Source organism: Malania oleifera, chromosome 1, assembly GCF_029873635.1.
Source record: "Malania oleifera isolate guangnan ecotype guangnan chromosome 1, ASM2987363v1, whole genome shotgun sequence".
In the NCBI taxonomy this organism is placed as follows: domain Eukaryota; kingdom Viridiplantae; phylum Streptophyta; class Magnoliopsida; order Santalales; family Ximeniaceae; genus Malania; species Malania oleifera.
In genome coordinates this window covers 99,305,924-99,326,778 of record NC_080417.1, presented here as the reverse complement: position 1 = coordinate 99,326,778, position 20,855 = coordinate 99,305,924, and the positions used below count along the sequence as shown (strand labels likewise).

Genomic DNA, 20,855 nt, shown 5'->3' with positions numbered 1-20,855 from the left:
ACACAAGACAGAATTTCATAATTTTCTCATTTTTATTTTTATCACCTATAACAGGCACCAAGAAGCTTAAATAATCCTTGTGTAGAAAGATTAATAGAACTATTAGCTATGACTTAAAAGGATGTTATATTTGCTTCGCCATGCTTCATGTCGATCTCTTTATTTGTTTGGCAATGCACAATTAAAATGTGTTTCACATAAAAAGGGTGCCTTGCAAATATTAGCAGTTTTCTAGTTACAAGTTAAAAAAAGAGTTGATTCGGTTTTGACATCAAAACATTCATATACAAGCATATCATATTTTTGCGGAGAAGCATTTTCAAAATATCGGACATGTTCTCCAAGTGCTCTAGGGAACATTTTATTTTTCCATTTTCAAATGTACTACATTTCAAATCATTCTACACAAATAACATATAATGCATTTAGCTATTCAAACATCCCATCACACGAGGCGAAGTGCAAAATTTTAAGTTTGTTGAATGAATTATTTTCAAGGTTCTATATATTATGACAATATAATATATATATATATATATATATATATATATATATATATATATATATATAATATAAAGAGTGGCCTGGGTTTTTTAAACCATTACAACAAAACACTCTTTTCTACGTTGATGCCTATGATCTATCCTGCACTGAGAGATCTTAATGTAATACTTTTAGATCCCAATAGATGACAGCTTGCTTTCGGATTGATGGTACATGATTGTATAAATTGGCGAAAAATGATTCATATAGCCGATCCCATCTGGTGAGACATAACACTTGATTTTGTTGTTGTTGTATTCAAATATTTAGTTATCATAATTTAAAATTACAAGTTAATCAAAACACGCCATCCGAACTTAGTGCAATAAAAGCATTGTTAAAGTGAAAAAACATACAGAATCCCAACACCCTCATATATTATTTCGCTGATGATATGAAAGGATCTTTTATTGCGACTGTAATTTTAGAAAAAGACTTTGCATACTTTGGCCAGGCAAGAGACGGTGCATTAGCAATTTTAAAACAAGACACCGCATGACAAGAGTAGCTGGCTAAATTAGTTTTGGTCAAAGTTGCCTTCCCCCTTGACAGCAATATTGCATTTGCAACTCCAAGGACAAATGCATATGAAGGGGCGTGATTCTAGTACAAACTAAATTATTATGCAAAATTTGGTGGAATAGATGTGAAATGACCATTTCAAATTTTAATGTGAGAATGTATATTTTTATATTCTTTTATACTAGTAAAAAATAATTAGTGAATTGAGTTGTTTTAAAACTGACATTATTTTTCATTATAAAATATGATGTACAACTATAGCCTTATGACATGTTTCGAATGTAGGAATGAGATGAAGTGAACTGCTAATTTCTAATATGTTATATTCATTTTTATGTCTGGTGAAATTATAGTAGGCAAAGAAATGTTCACTAATAAGAAGTCAGTGCATAAAGCAAGTTGACTCTCACCAAAGTAGGAGTCAAACACGAATAAAAAAAAAATTATAGCTATCAGATAATGTTAATGAAGGAGGAAGCTTAAATTTTCAACACCATGCTCAAGAACAAGGCCCAAATAATTTTCAAAAGAATAGGACCGAGACTTCCATAAAAGCATTAAACTCTCTTGTGGTTTGTAGCTGTAAAATACACATGATATGATTAACACCCTAGAAAGCCTTGCTTTGCATAGGAAAAAGATTGTCATAAAAACCAAAGAGGCTCAACAAAAATTCTTAGCCTTTGACTTTGGATCATATTAATTTAAAGGATAACTCCTCTAATTTCCATTCAGTCCCTTTACTCCTATATAATGCTTGTGTTTAACAATTAGTTAGCCCCAATTGTATTATAGTTAGGGGACAACATGAACTCATATAATGCTTGTCTGACGACTAGTAAGCCCCACTTATATCATAGTTAGGGGACAACATGGAAATTAGAGGGAGGGAGCCCTATCACACACACACACACACACACACAGAGAGATGAGAGAGAACACACACACACACACAGATGAGAGAGAGAGAGAGCTCTGTAGGTTATGTAGTGTCCTATGTGTTGGTATTTACTACTATTGTCGTTAAGTATTTTATTTAGTTTTATTAATTGTAATAAAATAATTTTGACCGTTTTTATTAACTATTTTTGTGACCTTTTTTGACCATTTTGTGACTGTTTTAAAATTACTTTTATATATATATATATATATATATATATGTTAGCCTTGGTGTATTCCCAAGACGGGGGTGAATTGAGTATTTAAAATTTATTCTTAGATTTAGCTAATCTAATAACAGTATTTTACAATCTAAGGTCTTTCTATATACACATAAACCCAAATGCGCAGATAATATGCAGAAATTAAATTATGCACGACATTTATAAAATAACATACACGTGTAGAAAATAAATTATGGAAAAGTAAAGTGCACACACGATATGTTATCGGGGTTCGGCCAGCTGTGCCTACGTCCCCGCCTCTAGCTCGCAAGCCTGAGGATTCCACTAATACTCACTTAACGGGTGGAGTGATATCGATTACAACAAAGTCAATTAACAGGATTGACCTCAACCTACACCTTACTAGGATGGTGTACCTACCTTTCCTAACTGGGTCTAAGCAAATCCGAAACTATTCAACATTGTTAGTCTCCTTCAGGCCCACACCTGGAATACAACAAATGTAATACAAATTTTGCGTACAAATAAATGCTTCTTAACTAAGCAGACTATGTACCAATTACAATCAATCAATGCACATCAATGATATAGGAATTGTAAGTTCAGTCATGTAATTTTGTGCAAGCAAACACTCAGTAAAGTATAATCACAAATATACTTAAGAGTGTTCTAACAAGCTATTTGTTTGAAACACAATATAACAAATCTCAATAATGGATTAGGGTTTCAAAGATGTTAATCAAATATTCAAACCAACTCAAAATATTTTTCTCAATGAAATAAGTACGTTTGAAAAAAAATTATAGCTTGAAAAATATTTTGCACATAAAAAATATAGCTATAGGAATTTTGTAATGACAATGTAAAGACCCTCAAGCTACTAGGTTTTTCCCAATACTAGATTTATCAAATAAAATATGTGGGATAAACCTTGCTTAACTCTAAAAAATTAATACCAATCAATCAAGCCAAGTAATGGGAGTATTAAGCAATCTATGACAAAGCAATAGCACAATAAGCACTCTCACAAGACTAGGATTTATCAAAGGAATGAGTGTATGAGAGTATTTGAAGAAGATTGGGCAAAATAAGCTTTTTGAGATTGAGAGGATTTTTGCTAATGATTTTCACTAATCTCTTGCTAATAAGCACAAATGAGGCCTTATATATAGAAGTTGCCCAAATTATGACCGTTAAGGACTCATAAGGCATTATTAGAATTGTTTAAAAGCCATTTAGAAAAATTAACCACATTTAAACAATTTTAACCTCGGTAAAAAATAAACAACCCGAGAGTTTTCAGGTGGCTGAACCAAGGTTTGGTCGCCTGAATAGACTTAGTTAAAAAAGCAAGTTTTGAACGATCTGGTGCCCGAATCAGGGCTCGGTTGGTTGAACCAAGGTATTTTCATTTTGTCCACGTTTCGATCGCCTGGATTATCATTTGGTTGACTAAAATCATGTGTTTGGTCACTCGAGGCTATCTTGAACGTTAAGTTCGGGCACCCAGGTTGGTGACAAAGTGTTAGGTCAGGGATTCGGTCGCCTGTAGACATTACGTTCAGTTTTGGTTCGGTCGCCCGAAACCAAGTCAACTTGCTGACTTTTTAGCGGTTCGGTCGACCAAGGTGTTTTGAACACCTAGGTTCGGTCGCCCAACCTCTCACAGATTTTTTCTATTTAGTCCAATTTATTTCAATTGATTCCCCTGATAATGTAAGTAATTATGGAGACTATTTTGTGCGATTGTGTAAAGACCTAAGGTCAGTCAAAGGTCTTTTTGAGTTAGACCCAAAAATCTGGCGTCGATCGACAGAAGGGTACCCAAAGGTCATTCGGTCCCTATGGTCAGTCTACGGTCATTTTGAGTATACAAGATATATCATGCAGACGCATGCATTATTACAGACCAAGATGTAAAAATTAAATGCATATACAAAATAAAATGAATGTCTTCATCTTTTGCTCTTCAATCTTCACGGAATACACCAGATAATATGATCTTTATGTTCCTCTAGGCTTCCATGTCCTTCACATCATGTGTGTGCTGAATTATAAATTTGTTAAAAAACACTAAATACACACATGAGATACTTGTGCATTGTCAGCATCAAAACAGGGATTGGACTCAAAAAGTCAATAATATATATATATAGATTGAGATAAAGATATATAAGATCGAAAAAACTGCTAGTGCTTTCTTCTTACTTACAAATTCTTCTATCTGAAAAATTCTTTTATTGTTGGTCCAAGTGTGATGTCATTCATGTGGTCTTTGTTGAAATATATCTACATAGGTTAATCAAGTTGTGTTGCTCCTATCTCTCAATTGGTTAGTGCATGCAAATTGGAAGAGTTGTTATATCTTGGAGGTAGAAGCTAACGAGTCTTTTACACAATATTGGAGGGGTGAAATCTTCCCTAAGCGCAATATTACGCACGATAAGTTTTCTCAATTTAATTTACTGTGTCCATCTTTAGAGGATTTTTCCAACAATCTTAGGGAAGAATTTAAAAAAAATGAAATTATTCTAATTAATATGGATGCTGAACTACTCACTATCAAAGTATTTCCCTAAAATATACAAAATTGTGACGTTTACTGACATATTTTAAAATTACAAAAAGAGTGAATTTCTAATTTAAGTCAGAAACTATTTTCATCAGTCGTTTAGTATGTAAGTTATCTTTCTTTCTCTTATAGTGAATTGACCAATGATAGGGATGTGTAGTCCCAAATCAATGAGAATAGAAGATTGTTGGAGGACATAAAAATTCCTAGATGCCTTTGTAGTTAATCTTGGAATAATCGTAAATAGTAATTGAAATACATAAGGAAATATATGGCATTAGAAGATGTTATGGTGCACCTTATTATAAATAAATTCTATGTTTTTCATTGATGCAAACTTACAATTAAAGAAGAATAGAGGTGACAATCTATCATTATCTGAATATGTTAAGATAATTGTGAGTTAGTTGCTTTTAATGAACTATACTCATCTTAATATATAACATATACTTTATAGACTGTGTAGATATAATTAGCATCTTAATTAATACTATTAAGATATTTAAGAGATACCCTGAATTATGATATATCAATATATCAGGTGTAGTGGATTTCCTACTATACTAGGAAAGGTTATAACAATGATAATTGGATCTTTGATTTAGATGAGATGAAATTCATTAGTGATTATGTCTTCACCCTAGTAGGGAGTGCTATATCATGGAAATTATCCAAACAAATTGTTATAACTTGGAACTATTCTACCAATGTGGAACAAAAAAAACAACAAAATAACTTGGTCTATTGTGGAGTCCAAGTTTATTGTCTTAGATATGACAGGAATTGGAGTTGAATGGTAGAGAAATTTTTTAGTAGATGTACTTAATTGTAGTGCATACTTGATGTTTTTACCTGTATGAGTATGGAGTGTGACCGCTTCTATGTAATCTTAAGTAAGATTGCTAAAGCACTCACGAAAATCAGGCAAGAAGAATGGCTTATTCGCGCAAATTTGCATTGAATGGCTAAGCTTAGGGTTGTAGTGTAAATGGTAAGCATGTTTGACTTATAATAAGAATTATGATTTATAGAAACTAAATGTTTCACCATATTTTTGTGCTTCATGACTTATTTTCTTAGATTTGGTTCATAAACCTAGAAAGAACTAGATACGATACATTATAGTCTAGATGTTTAACTCAAATATTCTTTGATCGTTGTATTTTATATAAAGGTATTTCAAAAGCCTTTGCTACTATCCTCGGTCTTCTAAATATTTTATTGAGTTTTATTAATCATTATAGAACAATTTTGGAAATGGAATTTTCTTTGGAGCCCAAAGTCCGTTCTTATGCAATCAGATTATCCCAAAATGAAGGTTAAGGAAGAAATCGCAAGCCTCTGCTGTATGACCCAATTTTGATTTTTTTCTCTCCATTTGGGTGATGATAATACTGCAAATATCCCCTAGTAGAATCCCATTTAATTAGAAAAATTAGGGCCTATGTATTAATAAATTGCACCATAAACCCTCAATTCTGCAATAATTCTCGAACAATCAATTATTTTTATAAAAATTATTGGTGATTCGCAGAGGTCAAAATCACTACACTAGCGTTTTCATTCAACTTCATCCCAAAATACAAATGAACACATGCAGACAAATGTTTTCCTGCTGGCATCTAGGAATAAGAACCTTTAGAAACTCCCGTCAATTATCAGCTAGATAAAACCAAATTCTATACAGGGTCAGCTTCCTCATATCTCCCCATTTTAGAAGGGTTCCAATGAACAAAGGCATACAGTGGAGGTGGATAACCTCATGACCATTTTCAGATCCCCGTGTGCTGCCCAGCAAGTTGATGGGATGAACAAGGCTCCATGTATTGAATAAGGCAACACTACTGCAAGCTGAGGATTCTCAAAAATAATTTGAAACAATGCCAGCCGCATATCGTCCCTAGAAAAAGAGACCAGCGACATTTCAAAGTAAATATGCACGGCTCAAAAATGTTGGTTTGTTTTCCCTCTTTTAATTTTATGGCAAGAACCTTTTGTTTAATAACCCATTTTTAGGTGGCTGTAACAACTCTTGCTCCAGCTGCATGTTTCTTCGCCATGGCCGCATGCTTCTGTCCCGCAAGATGATATTTGAATACCGTCTCGCTATTGCACACCACATTGCATAAAGCACATACCTTGACAGCATCAACAGCTGCCCCAGATGCCACCATCTTCCTCCTCTTTATCTCCAAATCCTCTGCTTGCTCAGCCTTCCTACTTTTATGCGCAGCAACAGATTTAGACTTATCTGGTTTTTCTTGTGATCCAATTGTGGGATTCTCTGACCCTCCTGAAGCATTGGGAGCAGGGGCCCTCTTACTATTTAGTTTCTCCAGGCTCTTTTTGTGCTTCTTTCCCACTTTATGCTGCTCAAGGACTTCTTTTGTGTTACAGTCAACATTGCAAACTTCACACCATGCTGATTGTACAATCTTAGTAACTTTGGTTTTCTTTGTTCCCTTCCTTGAGCTGCCATTTCCATGAGGTCGACCTGTCGGTTTCATCCACAATCTTGTGTTTGAATACGCGGTCCCATTTGAAGGCACAGTGGTACCCTGCAGAGGATGTAGAAGAAAATTGGCTCATGAAAAATCACATAACACAATAATGCGTGACAAGAAGAGCTACACTCATCTTCTATTCATCATTTGTAAATATATTTATTTTATTTTCCTGCATCTAGAAATCACTCTACAGGACATTACAAGTTCCAGTCTGCCAACTCACCCTTACAAGTTAATAGTTTTTTCAAACATATATACAAAAACAAGCTTCTTAACTATCTCCACAGGCATAAATGTTTTGAGAAACCAACCTACTAGGATTATCCACACAACAAAAAAGAAATAACCAAAAATAAAAATGAGAACACGACAAAATTTCTGTGGTTGGGCAGTATGCTTTTGTCCAGGGAGAATCCTGCATGGATGGGGAAGGGGGTAAGCAGATCCACCCTCCCATTAAAATCAAATATAAGCTTTTATAACAAATAATAAAGCCTTGTCAAAAACAAACTAAGAAAATGTTGGAAGTACAAAGTATAGCTTTCTTATAAATAAATAAACAAAAAAATGTTGTCTTAGTATTTTTTATTTTTATTTTTTACTGTATTTCTTTTTCCTTTGGTACTACTCTCATATAATTAGCTCATTCTATCTGCATACTAACTTTGAAGAACAAATTCAATATGTAACAATGAAAATATTATTACTTGTTTTGCTTCAATTTTATCTTTCTTTCGCATTCTATCACTATTAATATGAGTGTCAAAACTTTTTTTTTTTCAATCATACAATTATTTTTGTCACTCCAATCATGAAATCCTAACTTCATCCCTTGTCTTTTGCGAATGTATCCACCATACTCTATAAGACGACAATCTGCCATGGGGATTCAACTCATAGTAACAAAAGAAATAGCTCCTAGATGAAAAGCCCCAAAAATATCCCTATACATGTTCTGTAAATGCCATATCCTGGAGTCAAAATTAGGACACAACACCCCTCAAGGTCCTTCGCCATCCACATGAAACCACTCACAAGCTTCTTGTGTACGCTATTAATATGAGCCACATCTCAACAACAATAAGAATGACAAAGGTTCCCACAAGGTTAAATTGCAAACTCACCCCCACATCCTCTTTCCAACCCCCTTCCTTTTGTGTTTCCTAGTTAATAGAACATTGGATAGTCTTCTGGTGGTATCCTGTGTAACAAAATAACCACTGCAAAAAGATCTTCTTTGGCTAATCACCTGTATTTTGGACTGTACCAGGTGGGGAGCAAGCAGACAGATCATCCTACCAAACTTTAATATGATTAGCATTGTTCCTTGAGAATAGAAACTGAGAAAATAGATAGTGAAAGGGGTTTTTTTGTTTTAATAAATAAAACTATTTCATTGAAGATGCCAAAGGGCTACAACACATGCACACAAGCTATATAAAGGGTAAAAAAGGCTAAAGCAAAAAAGAAGAAAACAAATCTATAAAATGCAAGAAAATACTGGATGAGTGAACAACATCCTCACCCCCTCAACCCTCCTCTTCCTGGGGTAAAAACAAAAAGGCTTGATCCAACCCTCTTTTGAATTTCTCAAAAGATGGCTTCACTCCTTACACAGGTAATAATTTTGTGTGTGGTATATTCATTGACAACAATATTTTGGACACATCTGCATGTGAAGAAACATTCTTTAAGAAAATGGGTGCTAGTACCATAATTGTTAAGAGTTCTACAATTTGTTATTTGATTCAACTCATGAATCGATATGAATCAATTGATTCACACGATTTTGGGCCTATCATATCACGACAAATGACAATAATTTACTGACTGCTAAAAAAAACAACTTTGAATCTTAAAAGAGAAAGAAAATGCAGAGATTTAAGTGATGTTTATGCATAAAGAATGGGAATGTAATATATTAATTAGAGGAGAAGACATAAAGAGAGAGGTGGTGAAGATGCTTTGATAAGTTGTTTAATGAAAACCAAAATGAAAGATTGAACTTCAAAGTGACAAATGAAGAGAAGATTAAAAATAAGGGATTTATTTGCAAAATTTGAGCACTTGAAGTTAAGATGACATTAAAAGGGATGAAAAGTGGGAAATCTATAAGATCAGATAAAATACCAATTGAAATTTGGAAATGTTTAGCGGATAAAGGAATTATTTGGTTAACTAATCTATTTAATAATATTATAAAAACAAAAAAAATGCTAGAAGAATGGAGGAAAAGTACGTTAGTACCTTTATATAAAAAAACAAAGACGATAACTATAGTTGAATTAAGATTATGAGTCATATGATGAAATTATGGGAAAGGGCAATTGAACATATAATAAGATTAGAAATGAAAGTTTCAGAAAATTAATTTGGTTTTATGCTGGGGAGATCAACAATAGAAGCTATTTATCTTCTAAGAAATTTAATGGAAAAGTTTAGGGAAAAGAAGAAGGACTTGCATATGGTTTTTACTGACTCAGAGAGAGCTTATGATAGAGTACCTAGGGAAGTGCTTTGGTGGGTATTAGAAAAGAAGGGAGTTTGCAGTAGATATATAAAGGTCATTAAGGATATGTATGATAGAGTAGTGACCAACGTTAGGACCGTAGGAGGAGATTCTAGAGAGTTTTCAATCACAATAGGTGTACATCAAGTTCTACTATCAGCCCTTATCTTTTTTTACTTTAGTAATTGATGAAATTACTAGAAATATCCAAAATGAGATCCCTTGGTGTATGTTGTTTGTAGATGATATCGTGTTGATTGATGATAATAGAAGCTGAGTGGAATCTAAGCTAACACTTTGGGGATCCATATTAGAGTCTAGAGGGTTTAGGATAAGTAGGAATAAGAAAGAATATATGAAATGTAATTTTAGTGATGTAAGGAGTAGCAACAGAGAGAAGATTAAATTGAATAATCAAAAGATTAATCGCATTGATAGATTTAAATATCTTGGATCTATTATGCAAGGTGAAGGAAAAATTGAAGAAGATGTAGTACATAAAATTAAGACAGGTTAGGTAAAATAGATGAGTGCGTCAGGTGTATTTTGTGATCATATAATACCCTTAAAATTAAAATGAAAGTTTTATAAGATGACTACAAGGTTTAGCTATGCTTTATGGTTCAAAATGCTGGGCAACTAAGAAACAACATGTAGGAAAAACAAAAGTTGCTGAGATGTGTATATTAAGGTAGATGAGTAGTTCAATATTAAAAGATAAAGTAAGAAATGAACATATACACAATTTAGGCATAACACCAATTGAAAACAAGATAAGGGAAGGGTGACTTAGATGGTTTGGGTATTTGAAATGCACACCTAGTAGAGTAGCTGTGAGGGGGAGTGAGTTAGTTATGATTTTTGACATGAAAAATGATAGGGGTAGATCTAAAATAACTTGGAATGAGGTAGTGAGGAAGGATTTAATAGCCCTCAATCTAATAGAAGAAAATGCTTTGGACTGGGTGAATTGGTGAAAAAGGATTCATGTAGTCAATCCCACCTAATGGGACTTAAGACTTCTTATTGTTGTAAATTATTATCATTTGTTAGGTTAATTTTTTTTCTTTTCAATTTGAGAAAGAAATATGCATGATTTTTTTTTTTTTTTTGAATTTGTTGATAAACACCAAAAGCTTAGTCTTTAAATATTTTTTTCTTGATTCCTTCCCTTAAACAACATAAATTTCATTTTTTATTAATATTTATCGACTAATTCGTTTATTTTTCATTTGTTTAGGGAACACATACACATGAAATATGAATTTTTTTTTTTTGTCAACATTTATATGTATTTTATTATTTTTCTTGTTCGAATATAAATATATGCATGCAATTTAGAATTTATTTTGGATTTGGTACAGAATCTTATGATTCGATTATTGATTCCCAAATGGAATTTTTGATTCGCTATTCAGATCTCAATTTGACAACTATGACTAGTGCAACTTCCAATAGCCAATAATATTTCTAGTCCTAACAAAACAGCTCCTAAATGAAGTTTAAAGGAAACCTTTATAGGGTCTTAGAATGGATCTAGAGCAACTTGAAGCCAATTTTTGCCACATTTAATGATATTTAAGTTCTACAAATGCATTTTTATCCTATTATTCCACTATGGAAAATTTCTAACATGGTAGTCAAAGATTAACGCTCCTAAAATGAATTTTTGCATGTACTCAACCCAATAAAGCTTTGAATCCTAACTATGGTAAAAGTGAAGAAATTCATTTTGGGTCAACAACGGAGAAGCTCTTTTTATCATTTTTTAAAAATTTATGTAAAACACATTTTATTACAAAAAGGAGAAAAGCATGGACAAGTCACAGTTGAGGTATACAAGAACTAAACCAAAAGAAACTCCATTAACAATATGCACTATTTATCCCAAAATCTAGGGGAAAAGTACTACCCCTAAAAAATCACCCATTTAAAAGCCCACACATACATAAAAGTATGTTTGCTTATCCCCCCAAAAAAAAGGATTATAACTTCTTTAAAAAGTACAAATGATTCAACTCCTTCCAAATTAAAACACTATTCTAATTGCAACTTGCAACCTCAAAAGATTACTGAAATGGCACAACATAAGCCAACCTCAAAGCCCGCCTAACCCTAGAAAAACCAAAAAAGGGAAACCTAAAAGCTCCCAAGTTTATGAACAAGGCAATGAAGATGAGTAATAGTGGTCTCATCCATCACCCAAATAAGAAATTGATCTAAGCAAGTACACTAATAAGAGGTTGCGTATCGCAGGCTACTAGAAATCATAAAAAAAACATCAATCTCATATCAACCAACCCAAGCACAATTTTGCACAATTTTTTTTGGCATTGCTGTGCATAAATGATGACAAACCCAGAATTCCAGTTTTCGTTCCTTTCCATTTCCTATGCTTCTTTTCAGAAAAAAACAGAGCATTTAGGCCATGTCTGCTTAGCGGAAATGCCTACTCCTAGGAATACAATGAAGCATGATGACAATAGAATAAAAAAATTGTAAGAAGAGTTTATAGAATTCAATCCAACATGAAATAGGAGGAATAGAGACATTCCCAAGCTAAATTTTGAGAGCACTCATTCCTTGTCTATTTCATGTTATGAATAAATAAATTTATTTTACATTGCCATTTGCTTTATGATGCAAAATATTTTCTTTTCCAAGTTTAATCAAATCTTTATATTGTGATCCTATTACTAGAAATAGAAATTCTGTAAACCAAACACAACCCTAGAGAATTAAGTTTAGAAGGAGGTAGAATCTTAGGACAACATAACATGGGCATCATACACGTAAATTCAACTCAATTCAGAACAACATTCAACAAATGCAACAAGAATTTAAATTCAAAACTAGAAACTTTCTACATTTTCTATAAAACCCACAGACAGAGTTGCATCAAGCAGTCAAAAACAACAATCAGAACAAATCACCAAAGCAGCAATACACACACTTACAGTGGCATACGCGATCGGGTTCGTCCCGTACGGCCAATTCTGCACATTTGGGTCATGATAATACGCCGTGTCCGCCGTCTGACGGCCGTACGCCACGCCGGGCTGGGCTTGATAATCTCCATGGCCATCCAAGTATGAGCTCACGGAAGAGTGCGTTCCAGGAGGCGCGAGGCCTGAATCAAAACCCGCAGCTTGGTAGCCTTCATGGGTCGCTGGAGGAGCTGCTAGTGGGAAGGTAAGGTTGGGATTAGGGTTAGGGTTTTGCGGTTGGTGAGAGAAATAGGAGAAATGAGAAGAGAAGATTTGAGAGTGTGGGTCCCTTGGTGGGAGAGGGTTTGATGGATTGTGTGGCAGTTCAGTCCGCCAACTGTAATCCATTGGAGGATTTTCATGCAGCTGCGGCCTGTAGGGGCGGGAGGGAAGAAGAAAACTACAAAGCTACAGAAAACATGAAAGCAAGAAAACAACCAGAAATGGAATGCGTGCGCGCTCTGCCTCTCTGCTACAGAGAGGCGGGCTAGGGAGATGGCTGGCTTCTCGCGGAGCATCTTTAATTGGGCCTCTTATGGGGCCATGATAGGGAGCCCATTTAGTTCATCATGGGCTCGGACTCAGGTAGTCAGGTACACCAAGACTACTGGCAAAAATATCAACTCAAATTTTTTTATTATAAAAAAATAAGAACAATTTATTATATATGATAATCGAAAAATAATTTTTATTTTTTAATTTAATTTTTCAATAAATTATGAAAAAGTTAGGTAATTTTACATTTTTACAACATTTGTGTGAAGTAAATGATTAACAATAAAAAATTATGACATTATTTGCTCATAAAAATAGTTTTAATTTTTATTTCTAATTTTTTAAAATAATTATAAAAATGTCACATTATTTTTCAGTTTTTCAAATTTAAATAGAAAAGTTGGAAAATATTTTTTCTATATTTTTTTAGATTTTTTACCTCTTACTTGGCATATGGGAGCATGAGATTCAAATCTTGTTCTCGAATTTGTGTGGATTTAGGAATTATGCATAGAATTTATTTCTTCTGAATCCATGCAAATCTAAATTTAAACCCCAAAATTTATGATTACAAATATTATCTTATATAAAATTTGAAAAATCAAAAAACAAGTTGTCTTTTTGTGATTATTTTGAAATCTAAAAATAAACAGAAAATGAAAAAAAAAATTTGCACATTTAAACATACTCCTTATTTTCTGCATTTTTAATACAAATCTTGAAATACTAAAAAATAAGCTAAAATTTTTATAATTCTTTGAAAAACTAAAAATTTAAAAATGGAATTCCTTTATCACCATTTTCAATCGAGTATTAATTAGTTCAACTCATAACAGGGAAAAATCTTCTAACTCAATAAATTAGAAGGTATAAAATTTGGCAAGTGGATCGGCAAGCCAGCAGCTTTGCAGCCTCTAAACAATTGCATGCTCCATTTTCTATTAAAATTCACCAGAAGTCACACCACAGGTAAGTTGCTCTGTTCCTCAACTCTTTGCCTACAAATTTTTCTCTTCAATAGTCAAATTTGCCCCAAGTTCTATGAATTTAATGGTAGGCAAGATCATTATAGCTACTCCTTCATACCCATAAATCCTCCCAAGCATGGTAAATGCAATTTCTATATATTGACCCAAACACCATGTCACTGTAGTCAAAGGTACCATCACATTTCCCCAGATGCCAAGGAACCTTGCCACCGGCAAGGAGAGAAGTTTTTCCACTCAACAACTCAATTTTTCTGTCATCATCTTTTTTTGCACCAGCAGATTTTTTCTCTGCAGGCTAAAACTAAGAGATGAAAAAGAACTATATTAATTGAATTTTAATGAACATGTGATTTGTTACAACTACATTCCGAGCCTGCAAAGTTTGAATTACTCCATTGATTCATTCCCTGCAAAGTTATGCCCAAATTCTGGCAAACTCCAGCACTCTGAACCCGGTATTTATTTGATTTTTCCTGTTATTTTTCTATACGAGGCCAGAGATATTGAACACAAGCAAACAATACATCCAACAACATGAAGCCAACAAGAATCTCTTGTTTCTATTTGTGGTTGATGTCTGCAATACAAAGAGAATCATCTTAAGTTATTATGTAAAACATGCTGGGACAGTATCAAGTGCATGCTTTAGCTCACAATAATGAAGTACATTATTTCAAATGATTTCCAAAAACTCTGGAAAAACCTGTGTGCAATGCAATAGCATGACACTAATGCATAACACTAATGCAAGCTAGTGAAATTGACTATTCAAAATAAACAAAGAAAAGTTATTAACAACAGTAAGATAATCATGTGTGATGCTTTCTTCAGCTGCAGCAATCCTGTTGTGCTTCCAAAATTACTAAAAGTTCACACTCTGTCCCCAACTTCCAGTTTCTTGAAATCATTTGAAATGCTGTAGTTGTAGACCAGCCATAATTATCTTGCCTACCTTTAAATTCATAGAACTTGGGGCATGCACGGTAGAAAAATTTGTAGGCTAAGAGTTGACGAACATAGCAACTTACCTGTGGTGTGACTTCTGGTGAATTTTAATAGAAAATGGAGCATGCAATTGTTTAGAGGCTCCAAAGCTGCTGGTTGCTGATCCACTTGCCAAGTTTGATACCTTCTAATTTATTGAGTTGGAAGATTTTTCCCTGTTATGAGTTAAACTAATTAAAACTCTAATGAAAATTTCAATCTGGCCAAGGAATTCTTATTTTGATCTCAGAGTTCACTTTGATTCCACACCTACTCTTGATAGGTGAAATTAACTGCTCATCCATCCATACATTTATTTTTCTCTAACTTCATTACCATTTATGCATAATTTTTACTTGCTTACTTTGTGATTGTGTTATTCCATGCATGTCAAACATCCAACATGTGTGCATGAATCTTTATTACTTTATTATAATAAGTTCTTGCAATGGCAAAAGTCTCCTAAACCAGATCGCACATACACTTAGTTTCATTTGCCAAAATGGCAAAACAGACACATGAAAATGATAGCTGCAGGTGTTCTTAGAGATTGACAGTAAAAATAAAATAAGTCCAGGATAGAAATACAATCAATATTAACCAAGAGAATGCTGCTCCTTTATTCTCATTAATAGTTCGATGAGTGATACAATGCAAGGGGACAAAATTTCAATTACAAAATGAAATTCCGGATTAAATTTTGTAATGGAAATTTTTCCAAATCAAACACAACGTAGGCGAGAAATATGATAATAGCTGCTGCAAAACAGATATATAAAAGCAAATTTTCGCTCTACATATAGACAACTTTATTTTTGCAGCCGTCAAAAGCTAATTTTTTCAGCTAGAGATCAGAACCATAAGTGGCTTGAGCTCAAGATTACTTCCTGCCCAACAGTGCTTGAACACCACATGGTCATTGGCCTCTTTCTTAAGATTAAAGACTTCATCAACTTTGGAAACCTCTTGATTTCTTACCATCTGCTGCACGGTGGTTTCAGAATTCCCAAGAAAATGAGTCCTCTTGTGACCACCCAAAGCTTGCCCTGATCGGAACACCTTGAAGCAAATTGAGCACTGGTGCCCCTCACTCTTCTCCATGTAATAACCTCCCACAGTCATTCCACCCACTCGATGCTCAATTGAATTCTCATTGCTCTTCCTACAGCTACGGGTGTCGGAAGCAGGGCAAGTTTTAACTGTCTTGTGGCTTTTCCTGCGACTCATGAACGGCCGCTGGGAACGGAGGCCCTTGTGGAAGGTCCACCAAGTGTAATTCCCTCCTTCCTGTGGATTATCAACCATTTCAGAATCAGAAGCAACATATTTTGTCTTACTGCAACAATTTCCCCTTAATTCAGGATGACAAGTATCATCAAGCTTGGCTTTCTTTCTCGAACTGGTCTCCACGGATTCCAAATTAGTTGGATGCACTTCGCGTCCAGTCATCATATCCTTATCCAACGCAGCTAGGAGGGTTTCCATTCTCCCGTTACCGAATTCCTTTTTAGTCCCATCTTCCAATTCAGACATCTTGGGTTCAGTAGAATCATATTCCTTCTTGAGAAACCTTCCCCAATTGCCCACTCCCATTGGAAACACCATCGGACACGGAGTATCGTCGAATCCATAGCCATTAGTATAGTCGAAAGAGTCAGTCAGTGATTTAAACCTGCTTTCATTGCCCATTCCACAAGAAAGCATAAGCAAACTCATAGCTCCCTCTTCTTCTTCTTCTTCTTCGCCTATCTCAGAAATGGATGAAGAATAATTAAAATCAATGAAAGGAGTTGCAGGGACTCTGCACCCTGCCCTCCTCGAACGTTTTCTACGAATCGGAACCGCAGTCTGGCCGTTAGATTGGCCATCAAGAAGAAAGCCCAGTTTCTGTTCTAAACGAATCGATGATCCATTGGAGGCCCTGTATTTGTTAGAGTGGCACCTCATGTGTCCGCACAGAGCTCTCATCGATCGAAACCGTTTTCCACAAAATTTACAGAGATTTGGTTGGGATGAAGGCAAAACCCTGTTTTTTGAATCCGAAAACTTACAGGACTTCTTGGGTTTCTCAGCATGAATAGAATTTGAGAATCGTCTCTTCCTCCCCATGTTCCTTTCCAAGAACCTTCCAACATCCTCTTCCATCCCGAAATACCAGCAGGAATTAAAAAGAGGAATCAAGGGAGATGGATAAGGAGGGTGATCATCAGAAGCGGAACAGAATGGCAAGCACTGCCGCTTCGGTTCTGCTTCATTAACTTGATGATCGGCGAGCACTGCTGCTTCGTGGGGGTTTGGAATTGCAATTGGAGGAAGCTAGAAATTAACGATATCTCTCTCCGCTACTCGCCAAAACCCCAAACCCCCCAGTCAAATCTCTCTCTCTCTCTCTGGGTTTCTCCAAAACCCTAATATGTTCCGCCAATTCCTCTTTCCGCTCAAATTTGAAATGACGCGCACGCTGTGTCTGTGAGCGTGTTCTCTCTTTTGCTCTCTTTGCAACTGCAATCTGCATGGAAGCAATGTATACAGGACACCATGGAATGAAGTGTTGAAAAGTGCTGACTGGCAACTATGCGCCCTTAGCTGTCCGACAGTTGTCCGTTCAATTGAGATTCAAATATTTTATTTTATTTTATTTTTTTCTCTTCAAATAACAAAACGATGTCGTTCATCCTAAACGGAAATCTTTCAGCGTCATTTAGAAACCCATTTCTTTCCTCCTATTTTATTTCTCTCAATCAACGTTCCCTCCTCCTTAGCCATCTTAGCCAACCATATGAAGATTTGAATTTTCTTGTTGGTTGTTAAATAAGAAACACACCTGCTGCTGCGGTAGTTTGAAACCTCCCTGCTGCGCTGCTGCTGGTAATGAGGGCTTGAATATGAATTTTATTTTAGTTCCATTTGTTCTAGATGATATTGATTCTTGTTTTTCCTTCTTCCCATGTTATTGATACCCCTCTTTTTTCTTTTACTTTTTTTGTCTTCTTAGGTTGATGAGCTTAGGTGGTTTGGGTTTGAAGTGTTGCTAAAATAAAAAGGTGCAGTATGTGTTTGTTAAAATGTCTGTGAGAAAATTTAATCAGTTATCTTGGCTCCGTGGAGTGTCATTTGTGATGAAACAAGTATCCAACTATTACTATTTTGGAATGAAAATTTACTTTCGTCCTTAAATAGTGACTTTTTAGGGACAGGACATGTATGTATGTTCAAGGATGAAATATTTTTTTTATAAAATAATAATTTGGGACTTAAGATACTTTCGTTTCTAAATGTACATAGTTGGGGATGAATAATTGAACTATAGGGACAAAATATACTATATTTGAGACAATTGTTAAACGCATCAATTCTGTTTGAGGACGATACTTGTAAGTCCCAAAAAGCTATTTAAGGATGAATAAGTACGGTTTCGTCCCCAAATGAATGAATATATTTTGATTACTGGAGACAAAAAACAATATTTAGGGACGACACAAGTGCACATTTAGGGACGAAAGTAGTTTTTTTAAATGTTGCCCTTTAAGGATAAAGAGTCAATTTCGTCCCTAAACATTTAATATTTTGGGATGAAATATAATTTTTGGGGACTTGAATGAGCACATTAGGGGACAAAAATAGATGTCCCTAAACATCAACCGAGAGGAGAGATCATCAAAAGCCAATGGGGATTTAGGCTTAACAAATTTTCCAAGAATTATAGATTCTTTATTGTACGACAAATTAGCATGAAAAATTTTCATAAAAAAAAATTAGGTATATCCATTTTTTGCCGCACCTAGTAAAGGAGACAAGTTTCATAGCTAAACAATGAAAACAAATTTTTCACAACATTCATACTCAAAATTTTAAAGACTCATAGTATGATTGCTTTCTGTAAAAAATTTAGCAAAGTCTCATCTTAAAATTGAATATACATATTTCTGATCAAATCTGTTAAAAAACAACTTTCATGACAAAACAATCACAAAGTTGTTTCATAACTTCCATAATTTTTTATAATGATACTAAACAACTCCTAAATTTTTTTATTTCAAAATTTAATTAAAATATATGAGGAAAAATTGTAACATTTTTTTTAAATGATAATTTTGTTATATAAAAATAACATTTTGAAAGATTTTTAAATTTTTATTTTTCAAATATGAAAATTCTAAGTTAAACTAAGAGATATTTTTTACTAGCCTCTACAAAGACTCCAATCCATTATTCCCAAATACTTAATTATTCTGGTTAACTGTGATGAAATTCATTTGCTTTTGTTCGTCTTCTTTTTAAAAGAATTATTATAAATACATTTCTTTAAGCTAAGAATGTAACGTTACAACAGTCATTGATGTTTTTACCCCTAAAATTTTTCTCCGTAATGATTTGTGAGCTAGGTTTCTAGACATTCTCTCTCTCTCTCTCTCTCTCTCTCTCTCTCTCTCTCTCTCTCTCTCTCTCTCTCTCTCTCTCTCTCTCCACCAAGTATATGTGATTTTTGGTGAAGCTGCTTCTCAAGTTTTGTATTCGAACATGAATTTTTTTATTTATTTATGAAAATATTGATTTTTTAATCAAAAAACACAATTGTATGATAGAATGGGAACTATTTCTAGAATTATACTAAAGTGAAATTAACTTTTGGAATGTTGGATCTTACTGCATAAATTGACAATCTGAAAGTTGGTTTCCTCTAAATCTGCATATTGACGTGGTGATGAGAACATATGCAAATCGACTAATAAAAATTCGATTTATGTAGTAAGAAATGACTTCTCAAAAGTTAGTTTTGCTGCGCATGCATGCGAGTGGTCGAAATATTTACATAAGTTAAAACCAACTCTCCATAAGTCAGTTTACAAAGTAAGAGCCATCTATCTAAAAGACAGTTTAGCTTTGTATGCATGCAACGTACGAACCTAATGTAAAATTATCTTTCCAAAAGTTGATTTTCACTGTATAAATCAACTTTCCAAAAGTATTTTTTGATGACTCTTCTATTACATTACAAAGAAATCAATTCTCATCATGATCGATCAATGTCCAACTCAGGCAACCAAAACTAGCTTACTAAGGCGAATGAATTATTTGTTGATTGCACAAGCTAGCCAACTGGGTTAGATTTACAATCCACATTTATTCAAATAGGGGTGACCTATTCAACGAATCCAATTTTTTGAAAGCAAATCCTAGTCATTATCCTATTTTTGGTGATTCAAAAGACGCAAAGATTTGAAGGTTATTATCCTTTTGCAACACATGCATGCAACATGTGAGTGGTTGCAATATTTACATAAGATAAAACTGACTTTCCATAAGTTGGTTTACGAAGTAAGAACTGATTATCCAAAAGACAGTTTTTCTTTGCACAAATACAACATACGAACCTAATGTAAAATCAAGCTTTTAGAAAGCTATAATAATAATAATAATAAATACATTAAATATCATTATCGTAGAGATCTTGTTTGTCTAGTAACAAAATGCAATCCATTTTTTTTTTTTTTTTTGAGATTGATGAAATCATTCAGATGAGTAAAAATAGATAACAACAATGAGAACGGATATAGGTAAATAATTAGGTTTCAAAAAAAGAAAAAGAAAAAATAAAGGTAGAACCTAGTAAGGGTGAGCA

At 34.0% G+C, this 20,855-nt stretch overlaps 2 protein-coding genes and 1 long non-coding RNA gene across 3 annotated transcripts; 1 reads left to right on the top strand and 2 right to left on the bottom strand.

Annotated features, from left to right (window-relative positions):
* Positions 1–660: 660 nt before the first annotated feature.
* LOC131147772 (uncharacterized) lies at positions 661–13,260 on the bottom strand. Its single transcript, XM_058097335.1, has 3 exons — positions 12,735–13,260; positions 6,809–7,319; positions 661–791 (listed from the first exon to the last, which is right to left on the bottom strand). Exons 1-3 carry the CDS (start codon positions 13,110–13,112, stop codon positions 661–663), a joined length of 1,020 nt encoding a protein of 339 aa, XP_057953318.1. The 5' UTR covers positions 13,113–13,260.
* Positions 13,261–15,828: 2,568 nt separating this feature from the next.
* Positions 15,829–17,724, bottom strand: LOC131147171 (uncharacterized). The gene has a single exon (XM_058096947.1). It carries the CDS (start codon positions 17,375–17,377, stop codon positions 16,073–16,075), a length of 1,305 nt encoding a protein of 434 aa, XP_057952930.1. The 5' UTR covers positions 17,378–17,724; the 3' UTR covers positions 15,829–16,072.
* A 159-nt stretch (positions 17,725–17,883) lies between these two features.
* LOC131147164 (uncharacterized) lies at positions 17,884–18,433 on the top strand. Its single transcript, XR_009134641.1, has 2 exons — positions 17,884–18,100; positions 18,228–18,433. It is a non-coding gene; the product is annotated as an uncharacterized LOC131147164 (long non-coding RNA).
* Positions 18,434–20,855: the final 2,422 nt, after the last annotated feature.

Coding starts and splice junctions, on each gene's coding strand:
- LOC131147772 (XM_058097335.1), bottom strand. CDS start 13,112: ATGGATTACAGTTGGCGGACTGAACTGCCACACAATCCATCAAACCCT. Junction 7,320..12,734: donor ACCCGATCGCGTATGCCACT/GTAAGTGTGTGT, acceptor CATCCTCTGCAG/GGTACCACTGTGCCTTCAAA. Junction 792..6,808: donor TGCGGCCATGGCGAAGAAAC/ATGCAGCTGGAG, acceptor GAATACAACAAC/AACAAAATCAAGTGTTATGT.
- LOC131147171 (XM_058096947.1), bottom strand. CDS start 17,377: ATGGAAGAGGATGTTGGAAGGTTCTTGGAAAGGAACATGGGGAGGAAG.